General features: G+C 55.0%; 1 protein-coding gene across 1 annotated transcript; it reads right to left on the reverse strand.

The window, feature by feature from the left end:
- Window positions 1–192: 192 nt before the first annotated feature.
- Window positions 193–16,934, reverse strand: Ehbp1l1 (EH domain binding protein 1 like 1). Its single transcript, XM_036202294.1, is given in 20 exon segments — window positions 193–890; window positions 1,022–1,136; window positions 1,218–1,291; window positions 1,914–2,013; window positions 2,255–2,378; window positions 2,471–2,523; window positions 2,644–2,713; window positions 6,517–7,215; window positions 7,638–7,686; window positions 7,778–7,935; window positions 8,396–10,924; window positions 10,926–11,229; window positions 11,384–11,546; window positions 11,629–11,694; window positions 12,269–12,411; window positions 12,489–12,667; window positions 12,756–12,809; window positions 13,480–13,575; window positions 13,768–13,825; window positions 16,561–16,934. Coding segments are annotated over 20 exon segments (5,238 nt in total). The 5' UTR covers window positions 16,665–16,934; the 3' UTR covers window positions 193–790.
- Between the last annotated feature and the right edge of the window lie 893 nt (window positions 16,935–17,827).

Raw genomic sequence — 17,827 nt, forward strand, 5'->3', positions numbered from 1 at the left:
TAATAATAATAATAATAATAATAAAATGTGCCTCGCCTTTAATCCCAGCACTCAAGAACAGAGGCAGGTAGATCTCTGAGTTCGAGCCCAGCCTGGTCTACAAAGTGAATTCCAGGACAGCCAGGACAGTTACAAAGAAACACTATCTCAAAACAACAACAACAACAACAACAACAACAAAAAGCCAAGACCCACATAGTCAAAGCTGGTCTTGAACTCCTGTTCTTTTCACTACCCCATCACCCCAAATTCTGGATTTACAGGGGTATACCACCACCATGCCTGTGGTTTCAGATTTTCTTTCAGAATGAGTTTTCCCCCTGCCCTCCTCGTTGGAAGGCCCCTGTGTCTGTGAACCCCTCTGAGCTCAGCTGGCCGGGGCTAGAATCAGAGACAGCTTTCTTAGCCTGAGTCCCGCCCTCTTCCTTCTATTGAAGTCCTACTGAGAAAGGGCAGGCTTTGGTTTGTCCCAGTCCAACTTTATTGCTCCAGACACAAAAGGAAAGGAGGATGTAGGTGGCAGTCTCTGTGCCATCGCTTGGTAGACACAGGGGAAGAGTTCTGTGCAGCGCCCCTGGAATCCTGGCCACCGCCAAAACATTCACACACACTCGGATAAATAAATACTGCCTGGCAGGCTCAACTGCTCCAGTCCTAGGGTCTGGTCCGCCCTGTTTCTGCCCGCTGAAGGAGCATGGGGCAGGGGCCTGTCCTCCGCTGTGCAGGCTTGGGGACTGGCGAGGACGGGTCCATGACCAGAGAAAAGAAGGGCGAGAGCCAGGCAGGAGGCTCAGCTCAACAAGCAGCGATCCCGTCTGCTCAGCTGCCGGCTCACCTTGCGACGTCTCTGCTCTAGGCCGCGTTCCAGGCGCTCATCTTCCTCAAGAGCACTGGGGACAAGGGGTTCGAGTCAGTCTCAAAGTTGGCCCTACTTGCAAGCCCTGAGATTCCAGACATGGCATCCCAGGAGTGCGCCCCGAGGCCTCTCCAGTTCCCGGACGCGTCCAGGTCCCCGACTCACATCCGCTCCTTCTGATCCAGGTCGCGGACCAGCTCATCCCTCTGGTTCACTAGCGACAGGAGCTCCTCCAGCAGGAGCTGCTCTCGGTGCTGGTGCGCGGCAGTTTTCTGCCACTCTAAGAGACCAGGAGCCCGAGTCAGGGGGGCGCCCACCTTGACCCTGTTCTACCTCCAGCCCCTACTGTCCCGTTTCCCACCTTCAATGGCCAGCATGGCCCGCAGCTCCCGGCTCAGCAGTTCAAACCTCCGCTCCAAGTCCTGCTCCTCGATGCTGATGGGGAGGGGCCAAGTCAGACAGTGGGGTGGGGATGCCCAGGGCTGTGGCCACTTCATCTCTATCGGTTCCCACAGAGGGCTGGGAGAACCCCAGGGCTCTGTTCCAGTGCCATTCAGAGATACCAGTTGTTCCAGCTGCCCCTCAGTTACACTCTAGATGTTTGTCGCTCCTTCCCCACATCCCACTTTTATACAAGAGATACCCCAAAAGGCTATTTGGATGAAAAAGTAAGCCAACATTGTTCTGGAGAAGCAGAGCTGCCTCTGGCAGACAGGATGGTAAGGGCAACGATGGGAAAGCAGCTTGCCACCCCACTTCAGAACCTGCTCAGATTTCTCTGAGCCTGCTTTTCTTGCTGTACAGCTAGAGTTGGGTTGGAGGGCCTGTCTTCTCACGAAAGAGTAAAGGGGTGTGTGCTTTTATACAGTAAGTTAGATAAGGCAAAATATTATAAGATTGCTGAGCAAAATCTTTCCCAAAAGATCGTTGCAGAGAGAAGAAAGACACCACTAACCCTAAGCAAAGCTAAGATTCATTCTGTCTACAGGCATCCTGAGCCAGCTGGTGGGTGGGAGGGGCCAGCGGAGGCTCAGAGGGCCTAAGGAGGCAGACTCACAGCAGCTGCAGCTGGTCCTGTCTCCGGATGAGCGCATTCTTCTTGTTGACCAGGGTGAACCACTCCTCGATCAGTACCTCCTCCTGCAGCCTGTTGGCACCTGAATTAGGCCAGGACAGTCACCAGAGCTGCCCCCTGTCAGGCAGAGTGACTGAGGGTCGGGGAGAGGGCTTCTTGTTTCCCAGTGGCCTCTCAGAAACCTGAGTTACAATGCCTCCAACAGGCTTCTTCCAGCCACCAAAGAGATTCTAGCTGTGCCTCCTCTCAAGGTCAGAAGTGCTGCAGAGCTGGGCAGACCTAGGGAGGCTGTTGAGGAGTGGACCCCAAAATGTCTGTCCCACCTGATTCCATGAGGCTCCTCAGCTGTTTCTCCACCTCAGCAGCCCGCCCATCTATCTGCCTCTGCTCCTGTTCCAGGGCCTGGAGCTCTGCGCACACGTACTGACTCGTGTCCTGGAACCGTTGCTGGGAGTGGAAGGGGAAGACAGGACAGTGAACTCATCACAGGCCCTGCTCAGAAAATATCACAGCAGCTCCACCCACCTGGCCCTCCTTACCAGGCCAGCGTCTTCCCCTGGACTGGGTGACTCCTCTGAAGGAGGGTTCCCACCTGCAGACAGAAACCAGGCTAGGTTCTTCCAGCTAGCAGAAGACCCCAGGAATCCCCAGAAAGATTTGTGATTACCCAGAGCTAAGCTGGGTCACCACCCCCATCTCACAAACCACTCACCAGACGGCTGCTGCGGGGCTGCGGCTGTGCGCGGGCCTGAGTCAAGGCTGGTGTCAGGATTTGCGCCTTCCTGTGGAAATAGTCTGCTGAGAGCTGGAATGGATTTCCAGCAGTCCCGATCAGTGCAGATAACCACAGCCTCTCACACAGGTTCAGACACAGCTACTCCAGCCTTCTCCAGTCCCACAAGCACCTCCTCAGGGAACAGCCACGCCTTCAGTCCCATCTGTGGGCCCAGGCCCACCCACCCAACGCTCCTTCAGAGGCTTTGAGTTGCTAACTATTTTAGGGTAAGTCAGTGGTAAGAGGTTGGGTAAGACCCAGCAGAGGCCTGTCTTCTCCCTCTTTCCCATTCCTCCAAAGAGCCCCCCCCCCCTCAGGTCATCTGGCCAGTGCCCCTGAAGTGACAGTCAGGATCTATCTTCTGGCCAGAAGGGGGCACCCTGCTACCTGATAGGATCCCATACCTAGAGGCAACAATGCTCTTGACAGAAGAATTTCATCCTGGAAGGGCCAAGTCTGGCCCCACTGTGCCCCATTCCCTGTTACTAGGGCCCAATTATTTTTACAAATATTTTAGATTTGTTTATTTTATGTGTTTGAGTGTTTTTCCTGCATGTATGTATGGGCAGCATATGGGTGCCCAGTATTTGCAGAGGTCAGAAGAGGGTGTCAGATGGCCTGAAGATCCCTTGGAACTGGAGTTATGAACCACTATGTGGGTGCTGAGAACCAAACCCAGGTCCTCTGTAAGAGTGTGCTCTTAACCCCCCTAAGCCTACTGCCCAGCCCCTGAGGCCTAACTTTGAACTCATTTGACAGCCTGGCTCCTTTGTCAATACCGCTAGCCCCTCTTTTGGGTCAGAGGTGTGGAACCTCACCACAGCTAATCCTGGAAGCCAGAAGACGATGTCAGATCCTCTGACACTGGAGTTATAGCCGCCGGCTATGGGTGCTGGGAACCAAACTCAGGTCCTTTGTAAGAACAATTCATGCTCTTAACCCCAGCCAACTCTCCAAGAGACTGACCCTTTAGATAGGCCCAGGGTCCAGCACACGAGGTCCACAACTAAAGGTAATAACTGACATCTCCTCCCGGACCTCATGGGGCAGCAGCTAGTCTTACTCTGCAGACAAGGGAACAGAGGCCAGAGATAAAGTTTGCCAACGGCCCAGAGATGTCTAACTCAAAACTTGTTCCCAAGCCCAGACACCCTGCCACACTGGGCTTGGTTGTGTCTTTGTGTGTAAAATGGGGATAGATCCCAGGCCTGATGCAGGACTCCAGATAGGCATCCGGGGGACCATTCAGCTCCTATTTTGACACCATACAGTGGTGGCTTCATGTCACTTTGCAAAGGGTTTTCACACTTTTGATCCTTATCCTCAGGGCCCAAACACAGAAAGGTTTAAGTGGCTGGGGCCGTGGGGGTGGGGGGGGGGGGGGGGGGGTGGTGTTAGCTGTGTGGAGCCCAGCAGAGGGCGCCAATTAGTAATGCAAGCTCAGAACCCACGTTCACAGCAACTGCACTCCCCTTTGCCTCTTCATCTCCCTCAGCTTCACTATTCCCACCCTTAAAAGGCAGGAATCACGGCTTCCTGTGAGGGGCACCGTGGGAAGCTAAGGATGGCCCAGCTGACAGAGGAGGCAGAATCAGAGATGGAGAACACTAAATGTCAACGGCATGTGTGCTTACGCCGGCCCTGGTGGGAATTCCAAAGCTTCTTCCTCACGCACGTCTGACCTAAATTTCTCTTTTTATACTTTCTTTGATGGGCTGCCCTAGAAGCACCCATGTTTCTCACACAGCTGCCTCCACCCCACCTCAGCCTCAAGGTGCCTGACCTCAGCCTACTCCAGGCCTTGGGGAGCTTCCAAGGGTGGAGTGAGGCTAAACACCCTCCCAAAACAGTAGGGGCAAAAGTCAGCCAATGAGAGAGCCTCCTTGCGTCTCATGGGTCAAATAGCTCTTGTGCAGCAAGGGCAGGAGCGGGGCCTGGCTTGGGAAGACCAGATGCTGGGACTCAGCCCCAGGGTGACTGCTGAGCCCCTCCCCTCTGTGACTTAAAGAGCCACTGACCTACATTAGCCAGCTGGGCTATAAGTCCTACCTCTACCTCCTCCTGCAGGAAATGCCTCTCTGCCTCTTAGTCCCAGCTTCACATGGCTCTGGACCGCCCCTGGGGGCTCTGGACCGCCCCTGGGGGCTCTGGACCGTCCCTCGGGGCTCTCCACCCCTCAGGACTCCTATTCTCAGGCTGGCCTCACTGGCATCTGAGGTGTGAATGTCCTGATGCCCCCCTTTTTGCTTGTGTGGATCTCCTGGTTTGAGAACCATACCTTCCCATTTTCTTTTTCTTTTTTCTCTCATGTTATATTTTTGTTTGTTATGTATGTGTGTGTGTTGCATGCTTGTGTGTGCATGTGTGTGAGGGTGTGACTGCCTGTGTGTATGTGTGTGGAGGCGGATAACTGCTGTCTTCCTCTGTCACATGCCACCTTGTTTTCTTTCTTTTTAGATTTATTTATATATTGAGGGAGGAGGTTGCATGCCACAGCACAGGTGTGGAGGTCAGAGGACACCTAGTGTGTGAATGGCTTCTCTGCTTCCATCATACGGGTCCCAGGGAGAGATCTCAGGCGACAAGGACTTTTACCTGAGAAGGTCCTCCACCTTGTTTTCTGAGACATCATCTCTCACTGAACCCCGAGCTCACTCATTAGTTACACCAGGTGGTCAGCAAGCCTCCTGTCCCCACCTCTCAGTACTGAGATTACAGGCATATGCCTTCACACCCAGATTTCTACAGGCTTTTTACATGGTGCTGGGGATCCAAACTGAGGTCCTCATGTGTTCAGTAAGCTCTTTACCTACTAAGCCACCCACATCCCCAGCCCTACCATGCTTTGTTTTGTTTTGAAATGGCTTGGACTCCTGATTTTTCTGCTTCTGCCTCCCAAGTGCTAGGATTACAGGCATCTGCCACCTCACCCAGCATTTTGTTGTGATGTAGTGACCCTGGGGTTTGAACCCAGGACCTCTTAGGCAAATGTTCTATCACTGAGTTATTTCCTTCGTCCTCTGTTTTTCACCAGGGAAACCGTCCACTGGACCATCATCACTGGGCACAGGTGGGCAGAGGTTCCTTCTGCCATGGCTCTCAGTTGAAAGCCTGTGGCCAGAGTTCATCTCAGGTCCCTAGGCTTCCTGTATGGCCATCTCTCCGCTAGCACAAGGAGGAGGGAGTGTGTGTGTGGGGGGGCCTGAGACATGGGGGTGGAGACACTCTCCCAGGCAAGAAGTCCCACCTCCTAACTCCCATTAAGCCTCAGGGGTTAAAAATTCAAGCGAGACCCAAAGCTACACAGAGGAAACCTGTGTCGAAAGAAAAAAGAAAAAAAGAAAAAAAAAATTCAAGCCAAAGATCTGGAGGCTGGGAGGAGCCACAGGGGCCACTAGAGAACAGTATCCTCTTGCTATGGGTCAGGTGGTTGCTAAGTGACACCCAAGGCCACCCACAGAGAAAGAAAAGGCCCAAAGAGCAGGGGCTGAACTTGGAGCCTTCTGGGAACTTCCTGCTACAGCCCATGTTTCTACAAACTGGATACCAAATGTTAGAAACCACTCACATATATAAAATTGGCGGTCTAGGTGTTCTGTGGGTTTGTCCCCCGACAGGGTGCTCAGGTCCACACCAGGGGATCCTTCCACAGCACCAGGGTCCATCTGATCAAAGTGCATCCCAGCATCCAGCAGGAAGTGACCTCTCTGAAGTTGCCTCTCCTGCACCAGCCCTGACACTGGGACCCTTCAGGACCCTTCTCTGAAAGCTCCCTACTATCCTAAGCTGCAGCAGGGTAGGGGTACTCACCACAGCCCCAGCTCCTGCAGGTCCTGCGCCCACTGCAGCTCCAGAGTCTGGGTCGTCCACAGAGAAGGAGTTGCTATTCCGTAGCCTGGATCGCCTCTTCTTTAGCAAATCAGCATCACGCACGTGGGAGAAAGAGCCATGTGCTCGGGGTGGGGGTACCGGCCCAGCCTCCCCATTGACCGAGGAGCGTCTCAGTCTCACACCACTCATACCAGCTGGTGCCCCCACTCCGTTTACCAACCCATCTGTGGGGGCCACCGGGGACGTGGATGACCGGGCTCTGGGGCCGTCGGAGGGTGCCCCTGGGGGGATTGCTTCCTGGGTAGCCTCGGCCTCTCCATCCTTGGAGATGCAGCTCAGGTCCGTATCCCTAGAGGCCACCTTTGGTGCCGCCCCAGTCCCGCGGTTCACAGCCTCCTTGGGCTCTGTGGGTGCTTCAGCCCCGTGCTCCCGGAGCCGCTGCGCCAGGTTGCCTGCATCCAGACCGTCGGGCAGGCTCGGCTGGGCGTTGCCCACCCGGTAAGTGCCAGAACCGCCGCCGCCTTCCAGCTGTACCAGCTGCAGCTCCTGCCCAGTGCAGAAGGCTCGGATCTGGCACAGGTACGTCATGACGATAAGCTTGTCAGGTACGGACAGAAGAACCATGTCGGCTGGCTCCAACAAGCGAGACACGCCCAGGGCAGCGAAGCCATCAAAAGCCTAGAAAGGGTAGAAAGGGTGCACTCTGGTCAGAAGCATCAGCGATCAGCAACACTCCAGGTCCAAGGCAGCCTAGGCGGTCGCTGAGACTCTAGAGCCAGGATTTGCTTAGCAACGCCTTCACCCTCCTGCAGAGAGAGGGTAATCTGGCAACGAGGCCCGCCCTCACTGTTACCTAGCAACTGCACATCGCCCACCCAATTATCAAAGGATGATTTTGGGCAAGAAACTCTTTAGGGAAAACATGCTTTTAAAATTAAAAACACCAAAACAAACCTAGGGCAAACAAACAATTTGGTAACCAAAAAGATTTTTAAGTTTCCAAAAGCCGAGCCTGCACCTCAGGATCTCTCTCCAATTCTCAGCGGCAGCCTGATCTCTAGCTAGATCCTTTTCTGAGCCATGGCTCCCCCTCATCTCACCTGTTTGTTGTTCTGTTTGATGTCGAGTGGGTCAAGGGAGAGATAGTCACTGCAGAGAGAGAGAGAGTGCTGGTCAGAATGGACGGTATTGGTGTCCCTGCAGGCTCACTCCACCCATCCCCATGTCCCTGGCCGCTCACATCTTGTCTGGGTAGAATCGGTGTAAAATGGCACAGAAGGCCAGGCCGTTGCGCCAGGATGTGGTGAAATTGGTGATGCGGACACCACGGTAGCCCTTGGTGACCTCTTGGCACCACTCCAGCAGGGACTGGCTGGAGCTGACCTGGGTAGGTGGTGCCTGGGAACACAAGCGTAGATTCAGAATTTGTATTCTAATGACTTACAACCTCTGCCCTTTGAGGGAGTTCAGGCCTGGCGTAAAACCTCCCCAGCTCTGACTTTACAAGGATCACCAGAGACCACTGGCCAGAGCATCAGGTTTCCAGCTTGGGGTAAGGACATTATCTGCCAAAGTCCCCTAAAAGGTCAGTGGTACCCAGGCAAGGTCAGAGGCCACCAGCAGCCACATCTCAAAGTCAGCCCAGAAAATCAGCTTAAGGATATCCAGCTCCATGCAGCCTAGCAGGGTGAAAGGGCCAGGGCATCCTGAGGGAGGAGGGAGGAGGGACCTTCTTGAAGCTGAATCCCCTCCCCAAACCACATCTTGGTCCAACAGGTGGGTCCATGCAGAGTCACTGTTCACTCAGCCCCAGGTTAGTGGAAGAAGCAGACTGGCCATCAGTGGCCCCCATCCCTACCTGGCTGCCCGGCAGCCTCCTGTCCTCTTCAGGCTCCTCTGGGGAAGAGGCCCCTGAGGGCTCGGGTACCCCAGCCCCTGCCCCACTGGCCACCTGTGCCTTAGTCAGGCTGGCCCCTTCAAGGCTTTCATCAACTTCTTTTTCCTTCACGGTTCCCAAGACCCCAGATTCTGCTTCCTGGGCCTCAAAAATATCAGATTTATTCTCTGGAGACTCAGACCCCTCCCTCTCTGCTTCCTGGGGCCCCAAAGTCCAAGACTTGGCCTCTACTGTCCCCAAAACTTTTGCTTCTGTCTCTTGTACCCTGGACACCTCCGGTGCTACTGCCCTGGCCCCAGAAACTCTTTGCTTAGTCACTGCGACTCTTAAGGCCTCACACTTGAGAGCTCCCCAAGCTCCTGGCTCCTGGACCTCCAAAGTGTCAGTATTTGCCTCCTCAGACTCCAAAACTATACTTTCTGCCCACTGGGCTCTCAGTACCTCAGCCTCTGCTGTTCCAGCCCCTAGTCTGGAGATCCCAGAATCCCTTGCTTCTATTTCTTGGGCCCTGGCTGTCTCAGCCTCTATTTTCCCCGTTTCCAGCATCTCAGCTTCTGTTATCTTAGCCTCTATTCCCAGAAGCCCAGACTCCCTCACTTCCATCTCTTGGGCCTCCAGAATCTCAGACTTCACTGTCTCAGCTTCTAACTCTGGGGTCTCCAAACCTCCTATTTCTGCCCTCTGGGTCCCAAATAACTCAGCATCCACTGTTTCTGTCTCTACCTCTGGGATCTCCCAAATCTCCACTTCTGTCTCCTGGGCCACTAAGATCTCAGACTCTTCCATCTTAGCTTCCGTCCCTGGATCTCCTGAGCCCTCAGATGCTATTTTCTGGGTCCCCAGTATCTCAGCCTCTGCCCCTCCAACTTCCATCTGTGATATCCCAGGGCCTCCTACCTCGGTCTTCTGGGCCCCCAAGATCCTAGATTCTGTTATCTCAGCCGCTGTTCTCGGTGCCACAGAACCCCCAGGTAGCTCCGTGGTCTCCAGCACCTCAGCCTCTTTGGCTTCTCTCTCTGAGACATCTGAAGAGCCAGCCCCTGTTTCCAAGACCCTGGCTCCCTCAGTTCCTATTCCTATCACCTCAAAAGCCCCAGCTGCTGTCTCTGGCGCCTCTAAGATCTTGGCTTCCGCTGGCCCAGTGTCTACCTCCAGAACCCCCAAGTCTCCTTCATCTGTCTCCAGGGACCCTTCAATCTCAGATTCTGGTTTCTCAGCTCCTACCCAAAGTACTCTATGACCTGCTGATACCTCCTGGGTCCCCAGTACCCCATCTTCTGCTGTCTCTATCACTGAAACACCTGAACCCCCCACCTCTGTCTCCTGGGTCCCTACTTTGCTAGATTGTATCTGTGGGAGCCCTGAACCCTCAAATGCTATTTTGCGGGTCCCCAATATCTCAGTTACTGCTGTTTCAGTCTCTATCCTTGGAATACTCCAAGCCTCCACCACCTCTGTCTCCTGCATTCCCAAAATATCAGACTTGGCCATCTCTGCCTCCACCTTTGGAGCCCCTGAACCCTTGGCTGCTACCTTCTGGATCTCCAGAATTCCAGCTTCTGCCTCCCCAGCCTCTGTCTTTGGGGTTCCCAGTATCTCAGCCTCTATCTTCAGTACACCAGCACCCCCATCTGCCATCTCCTGGGCTTCCACTATCTTAGTTTCTGCTGTCACTGTACCTAGAACTGTAGAACCCCCAACTGTTTTCTGGACCCTAAATTCCTTAGACTCCCTTATCTCAGCCCCTGTCCTCAGCATCCCCAGAACCCCAATCTCTTTATCCTGGGTCCTCAATACCTCAGACTGTGCCGTTCCAGTAGCCTCTGACTCCAGGGCCTCTGACCTCGCTGCTTCTGACTCTTGGGCCTCCAATATTTCAGATTCTGATGTGCCGGTCTCTATCTCTTGAGACTCAGGTCTCCCAGCATCTGTATTTCGTGTCCCTATCACCTTCCAAGGTACCCACTCAGCCTCTGTTTCCAGAACCCTTGGCTCCCCGACTTCTGCCTCCTGGGCCCTCCGATTTCCAGATAATACCCCCTGGCCAACGCATGAGACTTCCTGAAAGCTGCTCACCTGGGACCCAGTGCTTGCTGCTCCAGCAAAGGGGCCCTGCTCCAGGCCTGTCCTCCCAATAACAGGGGCTCTGCCCCTGACCTCTGTGCTTTCTCTCTCCTGGCCTGCAGGCCTGGCACCCCTAAGGGGCCCTAGATGCCCTCCAGGCTCAGCTGGAGGTTGGTTCGGGTCACTGGGAGCCTCTTCCTGGGTCCTTACCCCCATCCTCCTCTGCGCACTCCTGGGAGGGGCCTCAGGAGTTTCCCCAAGTCTTGCCTTAGGCACCAGCCCTGCAGCCTCTGGTCCCTCCATGGCTATATGTTGTACCTTTGACTTCTGCTCAGCATCTACTTGATGAAGTTTTGAACTCTCTTCAGCCTCTCCAGCTGTGATGCACGGCTCTTCCTTAGTGTTCTTCTCTCTGTTTCCTGCCCCTGCTAGCCTCTGGCCTGCCCCCAGTGTCACCCTCTTCAACTTCGGATTTTTCTCCTCCTAAAACCTCCCTGGAGCCTCTGCCCTCAGTGTCTGGCTCTGGCTTGGCTCCATGGGCCTCTGTCCCTTCCTGAGAGCTTATCTGGACTTGGGTCTCCCCAGAAGAACCCACTGCTGTTGGAGGATCCTCTGAGGTACTGGGGTCCTCATCCCCACTGTAGGGGACTGGGGCCTGGGACACATCAGAGCCTTTCCGGAGCCGAGGGGCTGGGGTGGGGACCATGTCCTGGCCTGGTTGCCTGGTGGACCTGAGGGAAAAGCAGGAACAGGGGTTATGGCGGTCTCCTGTTGAGACTCAGACACAGCTCTACACCACCCTTGAGAATGTTAGCGCATTAGAGAGGAGGGTGGAGACCAGGTCATGTGCATCTGCTTCTGACACCCACAGAGCTGGTTCCTTACCTTGTCTCTGGTGGGGATTGTGGGGGCCTTGGGGTTTCAGGCCCCACCTGGCCCCCGGCTACAGCAGCTGGTTCTGACCCCTGGCCCCGGGAGGCCCTGGCCGGGGGCGCAGGGGCACTCACAGGGGCAGGGCTGGTATCTTCAGCACTAAAGGATCTGGCAGCTAGTGGGAAAGGGAGAGGATGCTGAGGGCTGCATTGTGACATAGGTCCAGTCCCCAACTCTAGTCTCAGGCCAAGACTCACCTGCCTGCTGAGGCTGTGTGTGGCCTTCATCATCTTCACAGAGTGTCTTCAGCTCTCGAGAGGGATCTGAAGGGGGGTCCATTGGAGGGGTATAGTCAGGCCAAGGCAGTAATCTACAGTTTGAACCCCACCGTGACCCCCAACTAGAGTTCAGGGCCTACCTGGGAAACACCCCAGTCTCAGGGCACAGCCCCGGCCTTGGAGAAGAGGAAGGCCCGCAGATGCAGAAAGAGAAAGAACCACAAACATGAAGGCAAAAGGCTTTAAGGAGGAGAAGGGAGGGAGAGCAGAAGGGAGGAAGGCAGACTGGGTGGGAGGAAGAGACTGGACAGAGCCCACACTTCATATGACCCAGCTAGCTTCTCAGGGCTGATAGGGACCAAATGGGCATCCACACTGGGATGAGATGGCCCGGAACATGAGGAGATATTGGGGACCCATTCTATAGGACTCTGCTCAAGACTGATGCACCCACAGGGCCAAGATCATGCTTGGACAATCAGAGCAGCTGGACAGGTTGGAGCTGCTGTAATGAGGACCTCTCTCTGGGGTGAGCCCAAGCCGGCCCACCCCAGAACCACCAACATGTGATCCATCTTAGGTCTTAGCAGTATCCACCCATAGATAACTGTGAGCCCACCTGACTGGGGGCCTCGTGCCCGGACCTCAGGAGCCCCAGGGCCATTAACTTCATCCTCATCACTCTCAGCAAAGTCATCCAAGTTGCCCACGTCACTAGGCTTCACACTCATGAGGCTGGCCAGACTCTGCATATCATCATCCCTGTGGGTTTGAAGTCGGGGTGAGGGCCGGGGTCAGAGATCACAGGTCGGGGTCTGGGAGGACAGCTGAAGACTTACGTGGCGCGGCCCTCACGCAGCAGCACCCCAGAAAGGGTGAGGCTCAGTTCAGCGTGCACGACCTTCACAGATTTGGGCTTCAGTCGCAGACGAAGTGGAACCTGAGCAGGCACAGGCCCTGCATGGCGAGCCAGGTCCACATCAACTGTGGCCAGTACCTTCCGCTGTCCCTTGGACTCCTGTGGGTGGGGGAGTAGGGTAACAACAGAAGAATCAGTGCTGTCCTGAGGTCCCTGAGATCGCAAGTCCAACCTACCAGACACTCACGTTTTCAATGATAAAAGTCCATTCTTTGGCTTCATAGTGGTCCACGTGAGGGTCCTGGAGAGGGGAGTGCTGGTGAGCACAGGGTTTCAAGGAAGGCAATGCCAGAAGAACAATCTGCACTGGCTGGGGGTGGGGCAGGGCCATAAAACCTGCTGTTCCCTCCTGGAATGAGTTGTGGCCTCTCTGAGTGTGTATATGTGGTACTGGATTGAACCCCAAACCCCATAAATGAACTACATCTCCAGCCAGCTCTGTACTCTGACTCTTTTCTTTTTCTTTGTAAAATGATTATTTATTTTGATTTTGTGTGTATGGGTGTTTTGCTAGCATTTATGTCTCTGCATCGTGTGTGTGTGTGTGTGTGTGTGTGTGTGTGTGTGTGTGTGTGTACATTGGATCCCCTGGAACTGGAGTGGTGGATGTTTGTGAGCTACCACGTGTAGGCTGGGAATGGAACCAGATTCTTTGGAAGAATAGCCAGTGCTCTTAACTGCTGAGCCAGCTCTTCAGTCCTTATGCCCTGGCTTCTGATCCTAGGTGACTTCCTTACTATAGGTTGGGTAAATGCTGCCCCCCACCCCCAACAAGAAGGCCTCTCCAGCCACTGGCAACAAACCTACAAAATTTCTGGTCCCAACACTTGGTTCTTTTCTGTGGGGAAGAGTGTACCAGTGAGGACACATACCCAGCATTGCTAGTCTATGCCCAAGCTCTAGAGACTCACCCTGTACAAGGTCACAGAGATGTCCACGTTCTCAGGGACCATCCATACCACAGTGCCACGGTATGGGTTCTGGATGCCGGGCTGCCAGCTGTGGGCCTGCAAGAGGCAGTAGGGGGTCTTCAACTCTTCCCCATCACCATCAGGCCCTTACCCCCTTCACCCCATCTTCCTTTCTCCCTGCAGACTCCGAGATGACATGAACCTGATTATACTCTCCCATCAACTCCCATCCACCTCCCCCTTGGCCCTACCTTCCAATATGGAGTCCCAGTTGCCCATCTTTCTTACCTTGGAACAGATACGTCGGTTCCGCCGAGTCCATACCACCACCAACTTGTCTGGCTGCCTGGAAGAAAGGGAAGAGCTGCTTAACCAGGCCCGATCTAGCTTCCCCATTTTCTCTTCCTCCTTTCCTAGCTCCCTGGGGTCTCCCCTGGTCCCCTTCCCAAGCAGAGGACATGGGCAGCTTCTTATCTAGGGTCACAGGTTGGAGGGCGGGGCTGCTCAGGCAGGGTAGGGCAGGGACCGGAGGGCAAAGGCCTGGACAGTGGAGATTGGGACATCATGGCCCAGCAGGGCCTTTGAAAAAGAGTGACAGACAGGAACAACCACACGCGCACATATGTGTGCTCACACAGGAACATGGGAAGACAAAGACTTGGTACTAAAGAAGTCCATTTATTCACAAATATTTATGGAGTATCTCTGGGGCTCAGCTTGTTCTGAGGGCAAAGTAAAGGAAGGAGAAGACAGACTCAGTGGCTGAAGCAAGACCCCCTGGGGCTGAGGCAAGACCCTTTGAGGTAGAAGGAAGGTAGGAGAACAGTATAGACAAAAAGGAAAATAAGCCTAGCTTGGTGGTGCAGATCTTTAATGCCAGCACCTGGGAGACGGATGGAAGCAGATCTGAGTTCAAGGGCAGCCTGGTCTATACAGCAAGTCCCAAGCCAGCAAGAGCTACATGGTGAGACCCTGTCTCAAAAAAAAAAGAAAAAGAAAAGTGTGTGTGTGTGTGTGTGTGTGTGTGTGTGTGTGTGTGTGTAAGAAAATAAATTAGTAACAACTTTTTTAGGGGCCTGTGAAAGAGCCTGCCTGATGTCTCTTTGAGGCTAGGTATCTGAGCAGAGGCAGGAGTGGAGGAGGTGGTTTTGATCTTCAGAGAAGGCTCCAGCTGGAGGAAGCAGCCAAGTACAAGGATCTGAGGCTAGGGGAGTGGCGAGGCAGAGTGAGGCCAAATGGGAGGAGCGGGGCCAGAGAAGCACAGGGTTAGCCAGCCACAGGACAACCCCACACACTGAGGGTCTGCTGCACTCTGGGGCATTGGCTGGCCTGAGGAGGGTCAGGCAGGGCTTCTACATCCTTAAATCCAGATCCAGTGACCACTGCTCTGAAGGAATAGAACCCAAGGGAAGTCTGAACAGCAGCATGTGTGACAGAGACTCTGGGGAGGCAGAAACAAGCAAGGAAAGCTGCAGAGAGCTAGCCCCTGACAAGGTGCTGACACATGGCTGGGCCTGCTCAGGGACAGGACCTCTTTGGGTTAGTGTCTAACCACTGCCCAGGAGGGTGGGCTTGGTCCAGGAAAGGGCAAGGTGAAGGCAGCCTGAGAACCGTCTGTGCTTGTTTCCAGCCCCATGCCTGGATGCTTAGGTCTGCCCAACTCACTGCCTCTCTGGAGGCTGAGACACAACAAGCCGCTTGCTCTTAACCCTTGAGGTTTCTGAGACACAGAGAAATAGGCCAGATAAGGTCACACAGCTGAGTCTAGAGTCCTCTGACCCAGAAGTAAGCAACCATTCCCTGCCCCAAACCACAGGCAGTGGCCCAGCAAAGCCTTCCCAGAAAAGGGAAGCAGCAGGGGTGCCTAGGGAGGGTGTGGCCTGCTTGGGCAGCCTGACTCAGGACGGCCCGCCTTCCTGGGAAGCTATGACCTAGGCAGGGGCAGCTTCCTGTCCTGGGCTCCTGGCTAAGAAATCCAGCAGGCCTTACCCATTGCTGCTTGTGACTCAGCCCACTGACACTGTCTGTACCCTCTGTCTACTCAACAGAACCATGCCCAGCGTCCCTTTGGCCTCACCCAGACTGCTGGGGCAAGAACCAGAGGCCAGAGTTCAAGTGCCAGCTCTGCTGTGTTACCCCAGCTAGCTCCTATTCTCCCCCAGCCTTTACTGCATAAGGGGCCTCCCAGTAGGCCTGAGGTGTTCAAGACCAGAGAGAGCGGTGGCCGCTCCAAAGACCCCAGCCTCTGCTCATCCCCCTCCCTTTAAACCCCTTGGTTCCGGCCTGCCCCCTGCTCTTCCCCCTTGGGACTCTATATTTAGCCCTGCCTGGCCTGTGAGGCCCCCACAGCTGTGCCCTAATCCAGCCAGGGGAAGCTGACACCAGTGAGCACATATATTTAGGGTGTGACGCAGGGACCTGGGCAGCTGCCCCGTGGGGGCATGTAAGCCAGATGCCCCAAGGCCTGCACTCCTGGCGTATTGTCCCCTCACCCTGCCACCTTTCCCTGTACAGATCCTCTCCTCCCGGACCCACCAACCCCTAGGACCTCAGGCCCCTTTAAGTCCCCCCCCCCCCCCCCCCCCCCCGCGCCTCCCCCTTCATCCCTCCAAGCTCAGTTTCCCCTTTTAAGGACATTGTGGAGACATCTTCAGCCTCTGAGGCCCACTCTGGCTGAAGGGGGAGGGCAGAAAAAGAGAGGGCCACATCTTCACTCTGAGCTGGACTAAGATCCATGAGGTCTGTCCCCAGCCTTGGCCACCTGGAGACCTCAAAACTTGTTCCGTTTTCCACTGCCACCCCGCACCGCTCTTGGCTTGAGGAACGAAGCCTCCTCCCTCAGTCCTGACCACAGCTGATTTAAATGTGAGCACAGATTCTTCTCCTGCCTCTGAGTCTTGCCTCCAACAAGGCTCTCCACACCTCTCAACTCCTGGAGTCCCCCAAGCTGCAAGACACACCTAAGACGAGAACCCCTTTAGTGGTTTGACTTGGAACAATTTTCTCAGGCTCCAACAGGTCAAGCTAAATGGAGTCCCACATCAGTCTTGGGGGACTCCCTCAGGCCTCCCTTCTACTCACCATTTCTTGGTGCACTCCAACACCAGTTCATGGTAACAAGCCACAAACTGGAACTTGGCGGCCCGCTTGCCCACCCGCTGCAGGCGCTTCCACACCGAAGTCATGGCCCCAGCAGCTCTTGCTGCCCACTTCTCAGGCTCGGGGATCCCTCTTGCTCGCCACTGCTGGTCCTGAGAGGGCCCCCATGGTCTCTGGACGCCCTTTCTGCTATGCCCGTCCTGTCCGCCCCGTCCGCGCAGAGGTGTCTGAAATTTGGATCTAGGCCGTGCTTGCTGGGGCGGCCGCTGGGGTCGGCCGGGTGGGCTGGCTGAGTTCGCGGGGCAGTCCCGGCGCGTCCAACGCTGGTCGGAGCTCAGCGCTGCGAGCGCGCCGTTTCCTGGAGCCGCACCCCCCGTCTGAAGGCGGGCGGGGCTGCAGCGCGGGGCGGGGCGACCTTGCTTCCGGGACCTAGCGTCGCGACCCGGGCATCGACACTCGGTTTGGGGGTGGAGGGAACGAGTCCCGACCGCAAAGCGGGCTTGGTGGGCGCCCGCGGGCCGGATGGGGTGTGGGGGGAACGTGTGCGCTCCAAGAGTTGACAGCCCTCCACTTGGTGCTGCCCTCCAAAGAGCTTGCCCCAGCCGCCTCCCTTCCTGCCTGCAAACTTGCGGTAGTGCTTGGTACCCCATTTCTCAAGCTTGTAAAGCAGAGACCTAAGGCCTTGCTCAGAGTGTCTACTGGGCCAGAGCCAGCGGTGCTTAGCTCTGGGGTGGGAGACTCTTGAAACACTCATGTCTTCTTAACCAGAGAAGAGTTTAGAGGTGGGAGCCAGCCTTGGCGGGATGCACCTAGTGTCTCAAAACCTGACTTATCAGGTGGTACGAGGGGAAACAGTCCTCATTTCTCACAAGCGATGAAAGGTTCGAATATTGGTTCCTAATCAAGAGTGTCATCTTGGACAAAGCACTGACACTCTGAGCCTCAGTTTTGAAGCCTGTTAAATGGGGCCAATTATAGTTCCATCTTTCATGGTCATAGAAGGTTGAAACCTGGGAAAGCGGTTAGCATTGGGCTAAGCTGATTTTGCCATGTCTCATTAAGTGCAATCCGTTATCAGGGCTGGAGGAAATGTGTATATGGGTGTTTTCCCTCCTCCCCTGGGAAGTCCCTGGGGCGTTAGCTGTTGTGTTAACACCTAGATTACTCCTTATCACTCACCCATCCAACTCGAATGGTAATGAGCCTCTGAAAGGTGTCTGACAGCCAGTTAGAGAAGTCCTAGAGCAAC

Source organism: Onychomys torridus, chromosome 1, assembly GCF_903995425.1.
Source record: "Onychomys torridus chromosome 1, mOncTor1.1, whole genome shotgun sequence".
Lineage (NCBI taxonomy): Eukaryota > Metazoa > Chordata > Mammalia > Rodentia > Cricetidae > Onychomys > Onychomys torridus.